This window comes from Sinohyriopsis cumingii, chromosome 1 (assembly GCF_028554795.1).
Source record: "Sinohyriopsis cumingii isolate HCF-2022 chromosome 1, ASM2855479v2, whole genome shotgun sequence".
Classification (NCBI taxonomy): domain Eukaryota; kingdom Metazoa; phylum Mollusca; class Bivalvia; order Unionida; family Unionidae; genus Sinohyriopsis; species Sinohyriopsis cumingii.
In genome coordinates this window covers 6330881-6349437 of record NC_142961.1, presented here as the reverse complement: position 1 = coordinate 6349437, position 18557 = coordinate 6330881, and the positions used below count along the sequence as shown (strand labels likewise).

Sequence of the window (18557 nt, the reverse complement as noted above, 5' to 3'; positions counted from 1 at the left end):
GTCGAATGTTGTCCAGGTCGATGTGTACCGTCAGCAATCGCGGGGCCCTATGCGAAAGCGACACTATTTGCACACTTATGGATACAGGACCCCACGCCCAAGTATTTGTTTTTTTCTCCTTTCTCCTCGTCGGCGTGGTACAGCAAACAGGTGACATTTTTCCGTCCTCCGTACAAACTGTTCGTTGGGTTCAGTAGGTTCCCAGCTTGTAACTTTCCACGATGCGTTTAAGCTCGGGATCGGTTTTCAAACGGAGATCGTACTCGTGTTACAACATTTCCCCTCTTGGTATCCTTGATGTTCTAACTTAAAGCGCCGCTGACAAATGGCATAGCACAAGTTACCCATGGTCCGTTGTGAAAACAGATTTTTAGTGTTACGTTCAGGGTAGCAGAGGGACATTCGTGAAATAAACATCCGTTAAACTCGTACACGATCTTGGGGTTTTCTGAGTCACAACCATCCACCGAGTACGTTTCGATGGTCTTTTCACCTCGTCCGATGCGGGAATGTTGGATCCATTTGTTTTCCTTGTCGCACAATTAATGTAGCAGGCGTAGGGCTTAGACCGAGTATCGACATTTGAAAAAGTTCGTCGTTTGAGTGCTGATGACAGCCAGGGTGTTATGTGCATGAATCGATGTGCGGTACACTAAGGAACACGCTATAGCAACGGTGAAGGATTCTTTCAAAAGATCGATCCCTTCGTGTTCTCGAAATTTTCCATAACAACGCCGTAAAAGTTCCACGTGAGAACGACAATACTTTAACCTTCTTCCTGAAAGTCGAAGGGGTCAAAGACATGAGGTGGTACCAAGCGTAGAACGCTTCTTGTTGTTCGGTGTTTATGTTATCTGGGTAGTAGTAGTGAGCCTGAGGCAAATTTGGTAGAAGGCGTGTTGATTGGCATCGGTATTGAAAAAGTGCTGAAAATATCCTTTGGCCGTTTCTGTCATTCCAAACGTTTTAGGTATTCAGCTCAACAGCATGAGCAAGTAACTTATCGAATCTTTAAACTGCACTCTGCCCACATGCATGGAAATGTGTTTGGCCCGTTCAAACTCACTTTAAGACATTAGGTACGTACTTACGTATAGTATCCCAAAAGAAATTGTCCATCGTATCCCGAGAAATTGTAAACCATTACCGTGGCATGTCGATGACAATCTCCCTAACGACCGATGTCCTCTTGGCTCCAGGTCTCGGGCGAAATCGGCCAGAGTGTTCGGTCCGCGAAAGATTTTTGTACGTCCTCCAGGAATCTTGCTGCAGCGATGGCAATGGCTATAGATAGACGCTTGGATGCACTTCTAGCACGCTCGACGAGTCACACAAAAATTAGAGATGTGAAAACAGGTATCTGGCATGCATTCGAAATCGAAAAAGATGAAATTCCATTTATTCTGATCATCGTCCTCTTCCTGTTTAGAATGCTATTTTTAAATGTAGCACTCTAGTGCCAAGTCCTTGATTTGGCGACAAATGTGACATCGTTTCTTTCCTGAACATACGTGTGCCTTGATATTGTTGGTACGTATGCCTTGTCCATTAGTAGTAGCGCAATCTCAGCAGTTGACAAGCTCTTTTTTGCTGTGAACCATACGTCTTTAGATGTTGTTGGTAACAGGTAGGGCTGACAAAAGTGCGCTGATAAGCTGGGCAATGCACTCATGGTTGTCCTTCCTCCAGACAGGTCAAGACAGGGCTTAGAGGCCAAGCGTGTCTCACATTTCAATCTGCAATGCTTGTATTGCTCTCGGTTTTATATCGAAAGTCACATTTCTCACAGTAATAACCGTATCCCAGGAATCCGGCATCGAAATGTTCATCGTGATGGTAGACGTGAATGTATTTTCAGTCTTTGAAATCTTTGCCTCGAACCAACATAGGTTTGCGCACGTCTTGAGGGTACACGTTCAAGGTGTATCGTGAAGCCAAGACGTCTTGCAATTTTTGCAGTACAGGAATGCCACAGGGTGTGTCTTTGGATAGTCCCGCTTGCTGTAACAGGGGCTCTGCTTCACTTCGTTGTTTGGCATGGTTCAACTTTTGAATAATTTGCCAGGCTCTTTTCCATTCTACCATTCTTGTCGGCATACGTTCGTTCCACCACGATGGCACGAGCTAATCACATCTGGTCTTGAGGGTTGTTAATTTGAACGAGGCTACCATAACTGCTACGATGGTCATCTTCCAATAACTCTTTTTCGCGTTGTCCGGTCCCGTTGGGGAAGAGACACGTGGGTCATGAACAGTGTCGCTTTTTCATCGGTGATGTGAAACTTCGTTTTATTGTTTCACGTGTTGAATCTCGTCGAAGACTTTGAAAGGTGTCAATTCGGCTGGGCTGCTAAATTCGATCCAAACGGGGGAATGTTGTTATGAATGGAAAGTCTCAAGCGATCGTCTTCTTTCGCTTCACATTGTCTTTTCAGTGTCACGAAATTGTGTAGGAGTTATATCAATATGTATATGTTGTCAAAAATGTACTCGGGTTTCGTTGCCGCGTACAGCGTCACCCGAGGGTGGAATATTTTTTCGGCTTAGTTATTTCGAAATCCTGAGTGAAACTCAGACCCCTGCACGAGCAAATTGCCTACAGCGGGAAACCTAAGTACCTAGCTGCGCATATGTCACAGCTAGTGTACATATAAAGCAAATTCTCTATAACCAAATCACATTACGTCAAGTCTTGTCAGGAAGCTTACCCCTTTACGGAAGCAAATCTGCAGCTGTAGAGGTAATGAAATTTTCTTTATTACTATTCGTTTGTATGACAGAATTGGTTTCATACTTTAGATGTTTTAGAACTTTAATTAATGTTTCAAAAAGACTTGTATCTGCAAACATATTCATTGAATGCAGTGGCTAACGAGCAGGAAACATATATTTATTCTAAATTCTACGGAGAGTCAATACCTAGGTTATACAACGCCATATTAGAAATACTTTAGTCTGGTTCGAGTTAGCTATTTGTTGCAACTGAACAGACAAATTGAATTTAATTACACGCTGTTTGCATTAAACGATTAATGTAAAGGGTAACGAATTCATGTGCGCGCATGCGCAACATGTATCTGTGCAGAAGTACTTAATCGTGTCATATGTACTACACGGTTTAGTTGTTACAATTTTAGCTGCCTAAATGCCATGCCTTTTATATGGTTTGATGTGGAGTCACTAGCTGTAGAGCTGCTTTATACATGCCTGACATGCCTTATACATCGTTTGATGTGGAGTCACAGAATTCTGTGGGGTTTCGTGTGACGTATACGCTGTGTTTTGGTGACGTTGGATCGGAAGAGTGGACTGGTTTTCTCGATACGAGGGACCAGGTCTTCGCGACCATCTGGTCTCTGATGTGAGGGATCCTTCAGCAGACTGAGAGGAGAGGACCATGCATGGGTGCTTCTCTGGCCATTTACTAGAGCGCTTGGAACCGGAGTTAACATCTTGGTCGTCAAATGGGCGCTACGATATTTAGTGTTCCATGTTATTTCCACAATTGCATTTCATAATTTCATTCATTCCTATTATGTCGTTATATGAACGATCGATAGGTTCATAATGTCATTCATTCCTATTATGTCGTTATATGAACGACCGATAGGTTCCTCATTTCATTCATTCCTATTCCTATTTCAATATCGGTTTACGACTGATAGGTTCATAATTACACCTGTTGCTATATCGTTATGTGAACGATCGATAGGTTCATAATTTCATACATTCCTATTGCTATATCGTTGTGTGAACGATTGATAGGTTCGTAATTTACACTGCTTTTCAATATCGTTTTATGAACGATACGTTCAAATTTACCTGCTTTTCTAAATCGTTATTTGAACGATACATAATTACATTCTTTCCTAAATCGTTATTTGAACGATACATTCATAATTTTTTTCTAAATCGTTATTTGAACGATACATTCAAGACTCTTTATATTGGGGTGTAGGTCACTTTTATTTTGTTGATCGGTGATAGGATTTCAAGTTTGTTTTGAAATTCCATTCGTTAAATTAATGGTTTGAATTTTTCTCTCGTTGAGTTATTTGTTGATGATAGTTCCATGTTAGGAACTTTATAATTTTCCTTATCTTTTTGTTTATAATGGTGTCAGATTCGTTTATATTTAAATTGCGTTTATAAATAAACATCTTGTAAACGCAGTTGCTTTTGGTGGCTTCCCTAATCCAGTCCCAACCCGGCTTCATCCTGTGACATTCAGTGTGGTTAACAAACAATCCCACACCTCCATGTTAAACTGTTCTATTTTCTCAAGCGGTACGTTGGATTTGAAATCTTTATACTTCACCGTGAACGTATAGGATGTCGTTCTAAATTTACTAGAGGAGCGCTTTTTAGTCTCTCGAATGTGGAAGTACTTTTGAGGCGTTATTGGTGGACTTTGATTTGGTATAGATTCTCTGGGTGTGGCTTCTGGCTCACTGGCATGAATTTGAGCCGAAGATCAGATACTGTGCGAGGCGATAAGTCACGTTTCTGCCTGTTACTTCTCCTTTCTCCACGAAATGATGCTATCGTTTCATCCTGACTTAAAAAATCAAATGACTACATTTAAAACTCCACGGGTCCCTATATCCATGTCAGACCAAAGTCGTCCTTATATAAAGGGTCGGTGTATTACCTCCCAGTATTCATTTCACTCTCAAACCGACCAGACCGATAGAAGAGCCCACACAGATCGAACTTCTGATCAGAGCTTTGCGATGTGTCATTAGAAAGTTTTCTTCAGACAAGCCGAAGATATGTACCAGAATAGACCAGACTGAAAATGTAAGTACCTCCTGGTTTTGACTTATTAGAATAAGGACCTACAGTCACGCATTCAGACACGTACATCATGAAAAAAAAAGGATTTTGAGTTTTAATTGATTTTGGCAAAGTGAATTGTATCTCTTTTCGAGAGAAGTTGGTGGTCCTGAAAAGGACCGATAGGTCTTTGTTTTTTAAAAACACAAACCCTGAAACGGGACGTAATCCGTTTTAACTGTCTTAAGCCTTTGCCACGACCAAGGCTCTTGTCTATGATTTGGTATAAATTACTAGGGGTGATATCTCATGCGTAGTAATAGGGTTGGGTTGCTTGGCTAGGGAAGGTCTTTTTCTTTTGGGTCTATTAAAGAAGTACGATACATTTGTTTCAGACCCCTTAACACTGCTAAAATATTTAAGAGTACCGTCACAGTTTGACTTTAACTGTCCTTCTTCTCTCTTAGACATTGTTTCTTCTCTGCTTCTTTTTCCGGTCGTTTCCTTCTTGCCTCTACTTCTCGCTGTTGCTGTTGAAGGAGAAAAGTTTGTTCTGCTTCTTTCTGCTGTTGTAAAAATTTCTTCAATTCTTCTTTCTGTCTGTTTTAAATCCTCAACGTATGGTAAAGAAGGGGAAGGTGGGGAAGGTATTGGTACTGGAACAAATTCTTGCGAAGATGAAAGAAAATCAACTAAATCCCAATTAAAATCGGTCTTTCTGGAAATAAGACTGTGTTGACTTTGGTAGCCGCTGCTATGTCCTCGTTTCTCGTCTCCACAACCGGTGCACCCCAATTCATCGTCTTCTGAGTTTCCCTCATGTTTGAATACTTTGTCCCTGCGTACAGACTCTAGCGCTTCTTTATATGTAATGCGACCTCAGTCAGCTCTCTTCGGACTGGAATACAGATTCCACAATGGGACTGAATTTTGTAACGCGAGTTAAGATTGGTGAAAAAACTCAATCTGTTTCGATCCGCTCTTCCATTATAAACATCCGCAGTTCATTGCATTCCCTTCACATGTTCTAGTCACAAGATGTGGGCTAATGTTGAATCATCTACTCTCGTATCATCGAAATCATCACCGGATCACCAATACGAGCGTTTTGAAAAGAAGAATTTAACTCGAGAGACAATGCTGTTTGAAGGGAGTCCCCATCTACGGTCCAGAAGTCAGAAGAAGTTTGAAGAAGAGAATACCTGTGCGATGTCCTCTCTGTCAACGGAATGATGTTAACAAAAAAAAAAACCACAAAGGCCCTTTACAGGGCCACTCATATGCCTAGAAAAGATTTGCTTTCTGGACTAAAATTATTTTAGTCGGGTGTATAATTGTTTGTATGATAAACTGATGTTCATCCATCAATGTCTGTATATTTTATGTGTTATATATCTCTATCTACCTCCGTGCGTTTTAGGGTTTTATTTCCCTTTGTTTGGTCCGATTGAATTCAGCCCCTTGCTACACTGTTAACAAGCTTCAGCACAGTGACGTCACAATACCTGTTCCATTCCTATTGTACTTATACAACAACCTCAGTTTCCCTTGTCCGTATACAGTCTCAACCTTTTGTTAGTATATTCTTTGTCCGTATATCGTCACAGGGGTCTTTTAATGCTAAATCCTATTGTCCGTATAAATCTTATCCGTATATCGTCCAAGGGTGTTTTGTAATGCTAATTCACATTGTCCGTATATCGTCCCCATTAACTACTATCGTGAATGAGAATATGCGTAACCACGTTCAAAACTAATACAATTATTTAGTGTGCCAATCAGTTTCAAATTAATTTGATAAATGCTTATTAATCTAAGCATCCTGTGTTAACATGAACTAGTATGCTGTTCAAAACGACATAATAACGCTGTTGACAAATGTACTCCTAACCAATACTGAAATAAAGAGTAAAAATTAATATTAAACTGACAGTGAATGTAATGGAATCAATTGAAAAGTACATTGCCTGTCAACTTTTATTGCGGTATCGATTAGTCTTACCATGTCGTTAATTATTACATTATCGGTTGTAATAATTGTCTGTTTCAGACATGGCTGAGTGCACTTATGATGCTACTAACGGCTTCTCTACGACGATAGTGGTGGAGAAAGGTGCATCCGATATCATTTACCAGATCTCAGCTCTTTCATCAAATAACACAGTAGCTGCCGGCTGTACGATAGCCCAGGTCGGCACCACTGATCAGTACAAATCCACTTTCACGGTGGACACCGCTGGCAGCACCTTCAATCCCACGGCATGTGGAAATGCCTTCAAGATTAAAGATATAGATTCTGACGGCAGTAAAGATGTATGTACAATATTAAATTTTGCATATTATTTGCATAGAAAACGATGGCAAGGAAAACTCTAAGTATAGTAATTGCATGTTCTCTAAAAATACGATATCAGAAGAAGAAATAAACTGAAATTACCAGATAAAAATCTATCATTGCAGCGGTTCAGTGAAGTTTGTTATTACAATGGAAAAAATATTCCTAAAATCCGTACTTGGTTCTAAATAAAATTTCACTTCGAATCGAAATAATCTTGGGCTTGTTAATGCGTCTTATTTTTACCATTTCCTTGATTGCATGCAACACTCACACTTGTGATATCCTCTTAATTTACAGGAAGTTACCTTTACATTTCTCATCCAAACCACGAATGGCTACGCATTTAGTACAGATGTCGCATTTAAATGGAAATGCACAAAAGCTGATCCCAACAACGTGGTTATAAAAATCTTCACTATTGCGTGATAATCTTTTTATTATTGCTTCTCTCTAAGGAACCAATCTTCTCTAATGTTGTCTGGTGGTGTATAAAGCCCGACCCATATTTAGTATATTACATGTACCACGTTCATTTCGTGAAGTAGGATGTGCTTAGTACAATAATACCACGGAATAAGTTTTATGGGATAGAAAGAGCACAATGTTACGAGTGTTCTTTCATAAGCAATTAATATTTAACAACACGTATCTGAATAATTGATATCTAACAACACATATCTTAATAACTAATACTAACAACACGTATCTTAATAATTAATACATAACAACACATATCTTTATAATTAATATCTAGCAACACATATCTTAATAATTAATATCTAACAACACATATCTTAATAATTAATATCTAGCAACACATATCTTAATAATTAATATCTAGCAACACATATCTTAATAATTGATATCTAGCAACACATACTTTAATAATTAATATGTAACAACACATATCTTAATAATTAATATCTAGAAATATATATCATTTAATATCTAGCAACCCACATCTTAGTAATTAATATCAAACAACACATATCTTAATAATTAATAAAAACTACATATATTAAGTGATTAATATTTAAGACTACGTATATTCAGTGATTAATATCTAAGAACACGTATATTAAGTGATTGCTGTCTAAGAAAACGTGTATTAAGTGATTAATATCAAACTCAAAGTAGATTTAGTGATTAATATCTAAGGACACGAACTTTAAGCGATTAATTTCTAAGACAACTTATATTAATTCATTAATATCTAAGACAACGTATATTAAGAGATTAATATATAAGACAACGTATATTAAGTTGATAATAACTAAGACAGCGTATAATCAGTGATTAATAATTAAGGCAATGTATATTAAGTGATTAATATCTAACACAACGTATATTCAGTGATTAGTATCTAAGAACACGTATATTAAGTGCTTAATATCTAAGACAACGTATATTTAGTGATTAATATCTAAGTACACGTATATTAAGTACACGTATATTAAGTTAATAATAACTAAGACAACTTACTGTCAGTGAATAATATCTAAGACAACGTATATTCAGTGATTATTATCTTAGACCTCATTAATAATGAAAGGACACGGTTATAGAAAATAAAACTCTCTTAAAGTCTTCTCTGAAGCTGTTTTCTTAATGACACCAAGGAACATGGTACTCAGCCTAGCAGTACAATAATTCATGTCTGCTTTGTTGTTCACATCATTTCAAGTGTTTTAAATTTATGTGCCTGGCTTAATCGGTAATATTTTCACATTCTGTAAACTTAATTTGTAACAACTAACATTACCGTATTTTCTATGAGAAAAGTTATGTTTCTAATTATAGTTAGTGAAATAGAGGAGGCGCAAAACAAATGAGGCAGGGTCCTAAGGTTATTTTATAGACCTCCAGAATATTTCTCAAGGTGAAATGTATATATAAGTTTACCCGTTACATAAAATTTTTTAAAAACTCATGTCAAATTTATGTTGCATATTTATGATTTTATGCGTAACTGTATGACAAAATCTTGTGAGAACATACTTCACCATGAAGGTAAGTTACACACACACAGACGCGCAAACACACACAGATAACAAATATGAAAGAAAAACTAGGAGACAACAGTGCAAAATTGATGCGAAACCAGCCCAAGCGGTCTCGGAATCGACAGATTCCTTTTCCAAGGGCCAAAATAAAATAAAAAATAGTTTGGCAATAAGTCACTGTATTCGACACTTAAGTAATCATTAAATCACTATAGCTGCCATTCGGACCACCTTGAATATTAACGAAGCATTTTTCCTTCTGGAAATCACTACTCAGACATAGATCAGATGTATATACCATTCTATCAAAAACAGCCGGGGGAATTCCCTGAAAACCACGCGGCCATCAAAATCTATTATGCGAGGCTTATTATATTTCTCGAGCGAATATTAAGAGAAGATAACGACATATTGTTTCTTGAAAGACCTCGATGAAATATTTTTTACATAATAGTAACTACTACCATCATCAAATCTCTTTGCGAGAAACCTTCTATATATCCTGAGAAAACAATAATGGAAATACAGTATATCAAATTGTTTCCGGATATAACTCAGAAAGGAAATCACATGTAACGTTAATAATCTAGTTATGATATGGGTGTTTTATCATATTCATAAGTTACGAAATGTCTTTGCTCATGGTTAGAGAGAGAGAAGGAATTCAGGCTCTACAACAAGGGTGTCACCAATAACCGTGGATATACGGCTACATCTTGGGGAATGAGGTACGGAATCGCTGTAAGGAAAAGACAAAGCTGTTCTGACTCGAGCAACGAACTTTATATATATATATATATATATATATATATATATATATATATATATATATATATATATATATATATATATATATAATACTAAATTCTAAAGATACATTTATAAAGCCTTTATATTTAAAATACAAGAAATACATATAAACTTACACTTTCCCATCGTGCTTACCAACTTCATTGTATAATTTCTCTCTTTTGGAATGTATAAAGATAGTTTGATCTCGATTAACTTCATAATATCCAGTGAGTATAAAATTTAATAATTGTGATTAATGCGACAATCATTTTGAAGAAATGTATTGTGCTAAATTTAAAATAGGATACTAATTTGGAATAGGTTACTAAATGTTACTCAATATTACTTAAAGAAATTTTTATTTCAAAATTAAATCTAAACATGAAGTTGGTAGCGAATTCATCTTTTCTAATAATACATACAAAAAATACAATTACAAATTCCATTATATTATTATATAAAATATAAAGAACTCACAAAATTGTTGGAAAATATGGACTTTATGTAAGTCTCAAATATTAAAACAAATATTAAAAAGTGCACAATCTTTAAAGAAGTTTGCGACCACAGACGATTCTTACCTGTAAGAAAAAGACAGATGTTCTGAATCGATCAACGAACTAATTCTTCGTAAGCCTGATTCGCTATTTATAGTTTTTTTCGTTCGCTCAGTCTAGTGAGAACATGACACTTGAACTTTTCCCAGGGTGATCGTGTGAACCATCTGCACAACGCATTCAATATTGATATAATAATTTGTCTGTTCAGCAGCTTCCCCCAAATCTAAATTTATGACGTTTAGATACGAGCAAAATGTATTTTGTGCAGACAATTGTTGAAATTTAGTTACGAGCGAAATGTATTTTATGGGTTTCTGCACCTGCTCGTAAAGTGCGATCTTTATAAAATAGCATACAGTTGTATTACACAAATATATAAATTTTATCTCCATATATTTTAGTGGAAAATTATTTTCAATATATATTAATGAAAAATTACTTTTAATACAATTTAGAATGAATTTCAATCGTAATACTTTTACTTAAAAGTTCTGTCCTAATGATACTCTCCGGGTCATTTGAGCCGAGTCCTCGAGGCTCGATAGAGGAAAGAAAATTACATTCAAAAAGGTGAAAGATCAAAAATACAATAATATTAGAAACAGTCGGTAAAATTCAAAATATACAATGAATAAAACGTTGCCAGAGATTTAGTGAAGTTCAGAGGTACAATGAGAAAACTGCAAAATACTCAGTATAATGCAACCAAAAAAAGAAGGAAAAAATACATTGAAAAGTACATTGCAAAATATTTAGTAAAATTCAAATAAAAATAGAATGAAAAGAACACTTCACGACATTCAATAAAATTCAAAATTACAAGCAGCAAAAAGCATAGCACGACACTAAAAAAAATGAAAAGGTACAATGCAAAAAATCGTTTTAAAATATTACAATAAAATTCTCTGTTATTTACTTTTACGACTAGTCTTGTTAAATAATTATAACACTAATATTAGCATGCAGTTCTTGTTTTATTTATTTTTCTTTTTATATATTAGTTTACTCTTTTTTGTTATCTTTTTTACTTGTGTAACATCAACAGAACATATTTATGGGTGACTGCTGTAATTATATTTGCTTCAGCCACGTGTGATGAAATGAATTCTCATTCTTCTGGATATTACTAGTGAACCGATATTGAATTTATCTTCCTAATGCATACATACTATCAACAATGAAATACCAGCGACATTGAAATAAAAATGTTTGCGAAGAGAATGGCGTAAGAATTTGTTATTAACCAAGAGTAAGGAAAGTGAAAATTTAAGTGTTGTGTTAGTCGTACCCTAATAGCCATGACCTTCCAAACAGACAAGAATTTTTCATTTTTTGCAGAAACAGTGACGAAGAAAAATCTGTAAAATTGGTTCCTAATACAAGTTTGTCAAATATTTATACAAGTCAGTCAAATAGTTGTACAAAGGATCTTGCAGCCATCAATTTAATTTCTGTAAAAACAAACATAAGTCTTTCTGACAAAACAGGAATATAGAAATAATTGCCAAAGTGCTTCCTGGATAATCTGTAAAAACCTAACCTGGAAGCAGTGAGTACGCAGTGAGTAAGCTCAGTTTTGCAGAAACTAGAACACCTATATTTCTTGAGGGAATAGTAATGGAGAATAGTACTATTAACTTGGTCACTGTGTGAACTCAGTGAAAACGTTATATGAAGCATTAACTTAATTTTGCTTCCCAAAACATGACGTATGTTCTGAGGGAACATCAACCGAAACCAGCAAATCACTTTGTTCCCTTAGGGAATCCAGAATATATTTCATACACAGCAGTTACGATGTGGTAATCGAACTCAACTCGGAATAGCGTACTTTATTCTTGTGAAGAAAATTAAAACAATTTCTCTAATTGGTCCCGATTCGAATTAGTAAAAAATATGCAAATCACTCGCCATGTAGTCATCGAAGCAACTCTGTAAATCGTCCTGTATTTCCTAATGAAATGGCATTTAAGAACAGTGTACGAAACCAATGTAAGGCAGTACGACTTCGGGCATCTACTCAATCTGGAAGAAACACTTACAATATTTCTTGAGGGATCATTCACGAAGAACACTTTTTAAACATGTTCCTTGAGGGAAACTGGCAGAAACCTAATGTGAAACAGTGATAAATGCAGCCATTGCATTAATTTTAAATTCAGCCTCCAACAACTAAAAATAAATTTAAAAAAAATAAAAAATACAATTAAAAAATATATTGCAAATTTTTTGATGGAACAAGAAAAGGACACAGTACATCGACAATTTTTCTGAGCAATGTCTGAACTATGAAAACCTGATAAATTATTAATCATGCCGTCATTAAGTTCAGGCTCTGCAAAATCCTAGCTAACATAGCTTCTATAATGAAGCAAAATATCAAAGCACACATGGAAATAAATTGTGATCATTAAACTATTTATGGAGGAACTCAGCGAAAATTAAAAGCATTAACTATTAGCATTGTTCATACAAATCAGAAACAATCCAAATTGAAGGGGATGGGGCAACGTAGATTTTCTAAGTTTTTGTAATTTCTTGTACAAGTTCAAAATCTTGTCTTCCAAGTACAATATCTAAGTTATCCTGATGTTTACATTTTGTTTTTCAGTTCCTTACCGGTTAAAAATCTGGGTCTAAAATCTCAGCTTGCGCTCGAGGTCTATGATTCCACAGATGATACAAAGAAAACTTCTGGCGGCCAACTGACGCTTGGCGGCTCTTACTACTTGAAACTGAAGCACACTTATGCAAACTCCCGTTAGTCTCTCTCTCTATTTCTCTCTCTCTCTCTCTCTCTCTCTCTCTCTCTTGAGCACTATGAACCTCTGATATAATATAATAAAGAAATGAATAAATGCTTCAATACTATATTAAACTATAAACGTTCTGTTAATACTTTACACTCAAATAATTTTTTTGCACAGTAAAATTGCGCAGATGAGAACTTTATAATCTCCAGCGTTTAGTTTTGTTGTTAAAATATATTATGAAGAGGAATCAAAAGACTATGACGTCATTTTCAGATTGATTGAAAAGTGTATTTTCTTCAACAGAAAACAAACAAGTGGGGATATACGTAAACAAATTGATCTTTTATGGGGGAACTGATTCAACATCTTTACCAAACGTGGTGGCCATCGACAACGGGTAACATACATTTTTGAATATCATAGAAATATTTTCGTCATGAATTCCTTATTAACAGGAAAAGCAATAACGTTTACTTATATTATATTTACTAATGTTTTAACCAGATTCTATCGTAACCTACAAATGCAAATGGGTCACACTTTTATGGTTTTTTTCAACTCCTTTTAACTGAATCGACCGTAATATATCATTTCTTCGAGACGACTTGGCTTACCTTTCAAACGTTCAACCTTACAGATGTAAACAAACGCCACCGGCTTACGGACTCACCCAAAATTTTGCTAAGGATGCCGTCAGCAGTACTCTTCCAACAAATGACGGACTTGCTACTGTGGATGCTGACGGTGTTTACGTGATCAAGAGTGGCACTTTTGAAACAGCACTGTGGATGAAACCAACGGGAATAAGTACAACTCTGAAAGTAGAAGCTGTGATTGTGCAGTGCTTATACAATGACCAAAGTAAATGCGACGACCCTGAGGTATACATACATACATACATACATACATACATTGAGAATCTGTCAAGTGTGATAGTCAGTTATTCCTATATCATGCAAGGTATGTCGCATTACTATTATGATTTGTCAACGTTCCCTTAGATCCGTATTTACATTTGCAATTGAGGTGGTAAATAACAAAGTCAGGGAAACGTACAGCCCCAAGTGTTCTAACAGTGTAGAAATTCCATTTCAGGCCAATGTCTGTGTTTCTGGACGAAGACGACGTAGGAGTGCCGAAGACACCGACCTGCAAAATGTGACCAGTGTTGGCACCAGCTTCACCATCTCTTTGTTTGGAGTAAGCGCAGACCAAGGTTCAGGTGTATAGATCAAGTGATATTAGCACTAGGCAATAATAACAGTTCGGGAAATCCAGGAAATGGTAGAGGTCATAGCGTGAGTTACTTAAGGAGAATTCCATCTTGAAAATGATAATCATTTCGGGAATAGCTCAAGAGTACCTCAGGCCTCATACATGTTCAATTTTTATACAACCTCGAACTAAATATCCATATCCCTAACGAATAAATTTATAACATACATTATGTGCATGATCCCGTGCTTTTCTGACATCTATTGCGATGCTGCAGTGGTATACAGATTTGTTCGGACATGATAAAATCATTAGAAGGTGATAACATTCCGTGATGGTCCTGAGTTTATATCGCTTTCAAAGTTGTGTGAGACACATCTATCTAACTTGAGCAAAATGATAGAACCTTTCAGACACTTCATACCTAAGATTCAGCTTATTATCATAAGGACAGGTGATCAAAATCGTACGATCTATAAATATTTACATTGGCATATGAAGGGAAACAACTTTATTAGATATTACACAACGGATAATCCGTCCTAAATATCTTGATAAAGCTCAATGTCATTTAACAGCACTTTGCGAACTGCAGAAACACAGATCTTCAGTCGCATGATGTGCCGGCACATCTGGGTCAATGTTGTTTAATCTGAGAAATCTGTAGCACAAACAATATATACCTTAATCTACCGTCACATTATTTGACGGTAGATAAAACTCTATAACGTGTACAAGTCGATTTGACTTACAGGCTAGTAATGGCGCTATGTAATTATAAGAAGGCTTTTGCAAATGATCTTTCTGCATGCATACACTGTATAAAGAGATTGGTAGCTTAATTGTTTTATTAAACCTTCCTCAATTTTAGTAACTTGATTGACTGAATCCTGCCCATGGAAAATGTATATAAATTCGGTTTTAAAGAGAAGGAATATTTGTCTGAACATTCAACTATTAAAATTATGAAAATTTGTAATATTTATCCCAATATTCCTCTCACAGGCACGAACGACATCAAGGGTACAATGGACACCTGCTATCAGACGTACACCTTTTGGATCGTGGTCCTGGTCTTTGGGATCCTGATGCTGCTGTGTCTCATATTCGCCGTCTACCTCTTTTTCCGGCTCCGCCACGAAAAAGAGTGCCGCAGAAAGACCGAAGACAAATATGGCATACTTAACCCCGCCTTCTAATGAGACTGAAGAGCTCGTTTGATATCTTAGCTTGAACGAAAAAGCTTCCGATATTTAATGGCTTTGTAGAATAATGTTCAGCCAAGTTTAAACTTCAACAAAGCTGATAAAGGTAAAAAACATTACAAAAGAATTGAAAATTAATTTGAAATCTGAACTTGTTTAAGGAAAGTTCAAAGTACAAATAATAAAAAAATCAGATTATGTGAGCTAAATTCGTGACTCCATAACGAAATCAATGCCATACAAATTTTCAAATAACCAGAAATTCGTATTTTCCGTGTTTGCGTTAAATGAAGTGGACCGTAAGTCTTCAGACAAATTACCAGAAAAAATCTGAAGGGTTGGTTGTTGGTTGTTGTGGAGTTTAACGCCATTTTTCAGCACACGATAGGCCATATATGGCGGCCAGTATTAATGGTGGAGGAAGAACCCGGGAAAACCCCGGAAAGAACCACCGACCCACGAGAAGCTACTGGCATGCTTTCTCACATATCTACATTGGCTGAATCTGAGACTCGAACCGGCGCAGACAGAGGTGAGATGGCAGTGATCCGTAACGGCGAACGCTTTAGACCACTCGGCCACTCGGGGCCCCAAAAATCTGAAGGGAGAAAGTCCCTTCTGACATAGGTGAAAAAAATCAACTTGCTTAACATGTTTATCCGCACGTTAAATAGGCCTCAGACCTGCAAAGTTTGAACATAAATTATATCCAACGAATATATGCTGCATATTTAATATGAATAAATGCCGATACAAGACACTCATTTTCATACGCTATAGTCTGTTTCTGTAATTTAAAAAAATATCACTGAATATTTTGCTTCTTTTTTGTTATTGTTGTTGCTTTGTTGCGGTGTTTTACTGCATATCAATGCTTTGAATGCGAACCTTATACCATGTCTAAGACAGAAGAAAAAAAAACCCTGCCAAAGGGCACACCATGGTAACTAAACTGACTGATTTATGTTGCAAATCGCCAGCGCAACATTCTGGTTAAAAGTCTAAATCCTTAATTAATAAATCTTTACGCCATTGAAAGTAGTATTCTGGTCTTATTGTTCTTTTCTTTGAACTGTTGTTGTTCATTTTAGTGAGAAACATATGCACAGTGAAGCAGGTATCATCACATTCATATTCCTGTACCTAGAATTTGGCTAAATACTCGGTTCACCCACGAGAGAAAGTTTGGTGAATGTCACCGAGAGGAATATGAGAAATAAGGGGCAGATTACGGATGTCGAAAAATATTCTGGTCTCGTAGATGCCTTCAGGGGAAAATCCTGGTTTGCCGAGAGTAGAGGGCTAATGTATTAATTAACTTGATGCGAAAGATGGGACTGAACTTGGGGTCTACCGCTGTTTAGTCAATGCATACAAGATTTTTGATTCTACAACAAGCAATGAATTTAACATTTGAGTTATGCACGCTGACAGCGTAATATACATTAGCGTCACCATGCAGCTGTACCCAAAGATATACCACGAGCTGATTAAGGTAAATGACAACATCTTCAGTTTACATATTAATTCAACAAACTTGAGTTTCAGCTCTTATACGAAAGTCAAGTAATCTGGGGGGTGGGGGGTGGAAACATTTAAGAACTCACGCTTTTTCTGCTTATCGAAATACTGCCTAGGTGATTTAAACATGTCCACCCAGAAACCGAATGATGAACCTGCCTAGAAAAGATCGGCGATATCGAATTGGCATAAATTAGTCCCAGACGCTAGTTGAATTTAATAATGTGCAGTTTTATAACCAACAACCCTTAGACTAGAACATGTTACACAGATTATTGTTTTGCAACACTGGATATCGTTGCAAACTACGGCTAAGCATATACACCGATTAAAATGTTTAAAAATTTTTAATCTAAAGTGTGCCAATTCTACTCATAAACTTGCTAGTTATTGTATATTCATGTGAAGGGATAATTAATGGATTCAAACATTCCTGATTAAATGACCAGATACTTGTATTATTTGATTTGGAACAGTGCAAAAGACAAAGACAAATTTGAATAAGAATCGGAATTGCATCGCATAATAACAAAAAAAAATTAGCCCGCTGGATCTATTTTACCGGGTAGAAAATGATGTGGTTTGGAGGCATCTATGGCCGCCAAAATGTTGATAATGATGTCCTGTAAGTTAAAATTTGTACCACAATTCTCATTATCAAACGGTTTGGTCCCTGTTAGAGGTGTCCCTCCCCACCCCTCTACCATTTACTAATACCATTAGTATTATTTATACCGTGTTCATGTTGGGTATATTGGCCATATTCCGAGAGACGTAGTCTTTTGTCGCAATGACCCTTATGCAGTCGATACGATCAATGGCTGTCAATGTTGATAGTAATAGGAAAACAAAAATGCCGAATAAAGTAGGGTAAGGAAAATTCCCACGGTTGTAGCCAATCAGCAAAATGTGCAGTAAGTTTTGGGCTTGTTTAGACCAATCAAAATAACATGGAATGATACGTTAATATATTGCCATATTAAATATATGAAACTGCATTCATTATACATAAAATGTATTTTGTTACAAATACATATAATCACGCGTTTTGTTCCGATTAGGTAGAAAGAAAGCTAAGACCAAATCCTATGCCATATGCAACGAGCTTTTACCCATTTCTGTGAGAGAAAGAAACAAAAACACAAATGTTGTTTTGTGTTTACAACATAACATTTTTCTGTAAATGTGAATTTGAAGAGGATTGTTCTCAATTTCTGGAGACAAAAACCATTCTTAGTAAAGAGACTTAAAAGAAAACTAAAAGCTACAAGGTCTATATATTTTACCAAAAAAAAACTATACTAGAAAGTGGATACATACACATACACACACATATATAAAAAAAAAACACTGACAGGTACAAACAGTGTATGTATGACCACCTATAAATGTTG

The 18557-nt window shown here is 36.2% G+C and overlaps 1 protein-coding gene across 1 annotated transcript; it reads left to right on the top strand.

The window, feature by feature from the left end:
* Window positions 1–6828: 6828 nt before the first annotated feature.
* On the top strand, window positions 6829–16680 carry LOC149806362 (uncharacterized). The gene is made up of 7 exons (XM_089951285.1): window positions 6829–7089; window positions 11957–12018; window positions 13081–13229; window positions 13526–13619; window positions 13860–14103; window positions 14318–14444; window positions 15443–16680. The coding sequence occupies exons 1-7, from the start codon at window positions 6829–6831 to the stop codon at window positions 15634–15636; spliced, it is 1131 nt and encodes a 376-aa protein (XP_089807411.1). The 3' UTR covers window positions 15637–16680.
* The last annotated feature ends 1877 nt before the right edge of the window (window positions 16681–18557 follow it).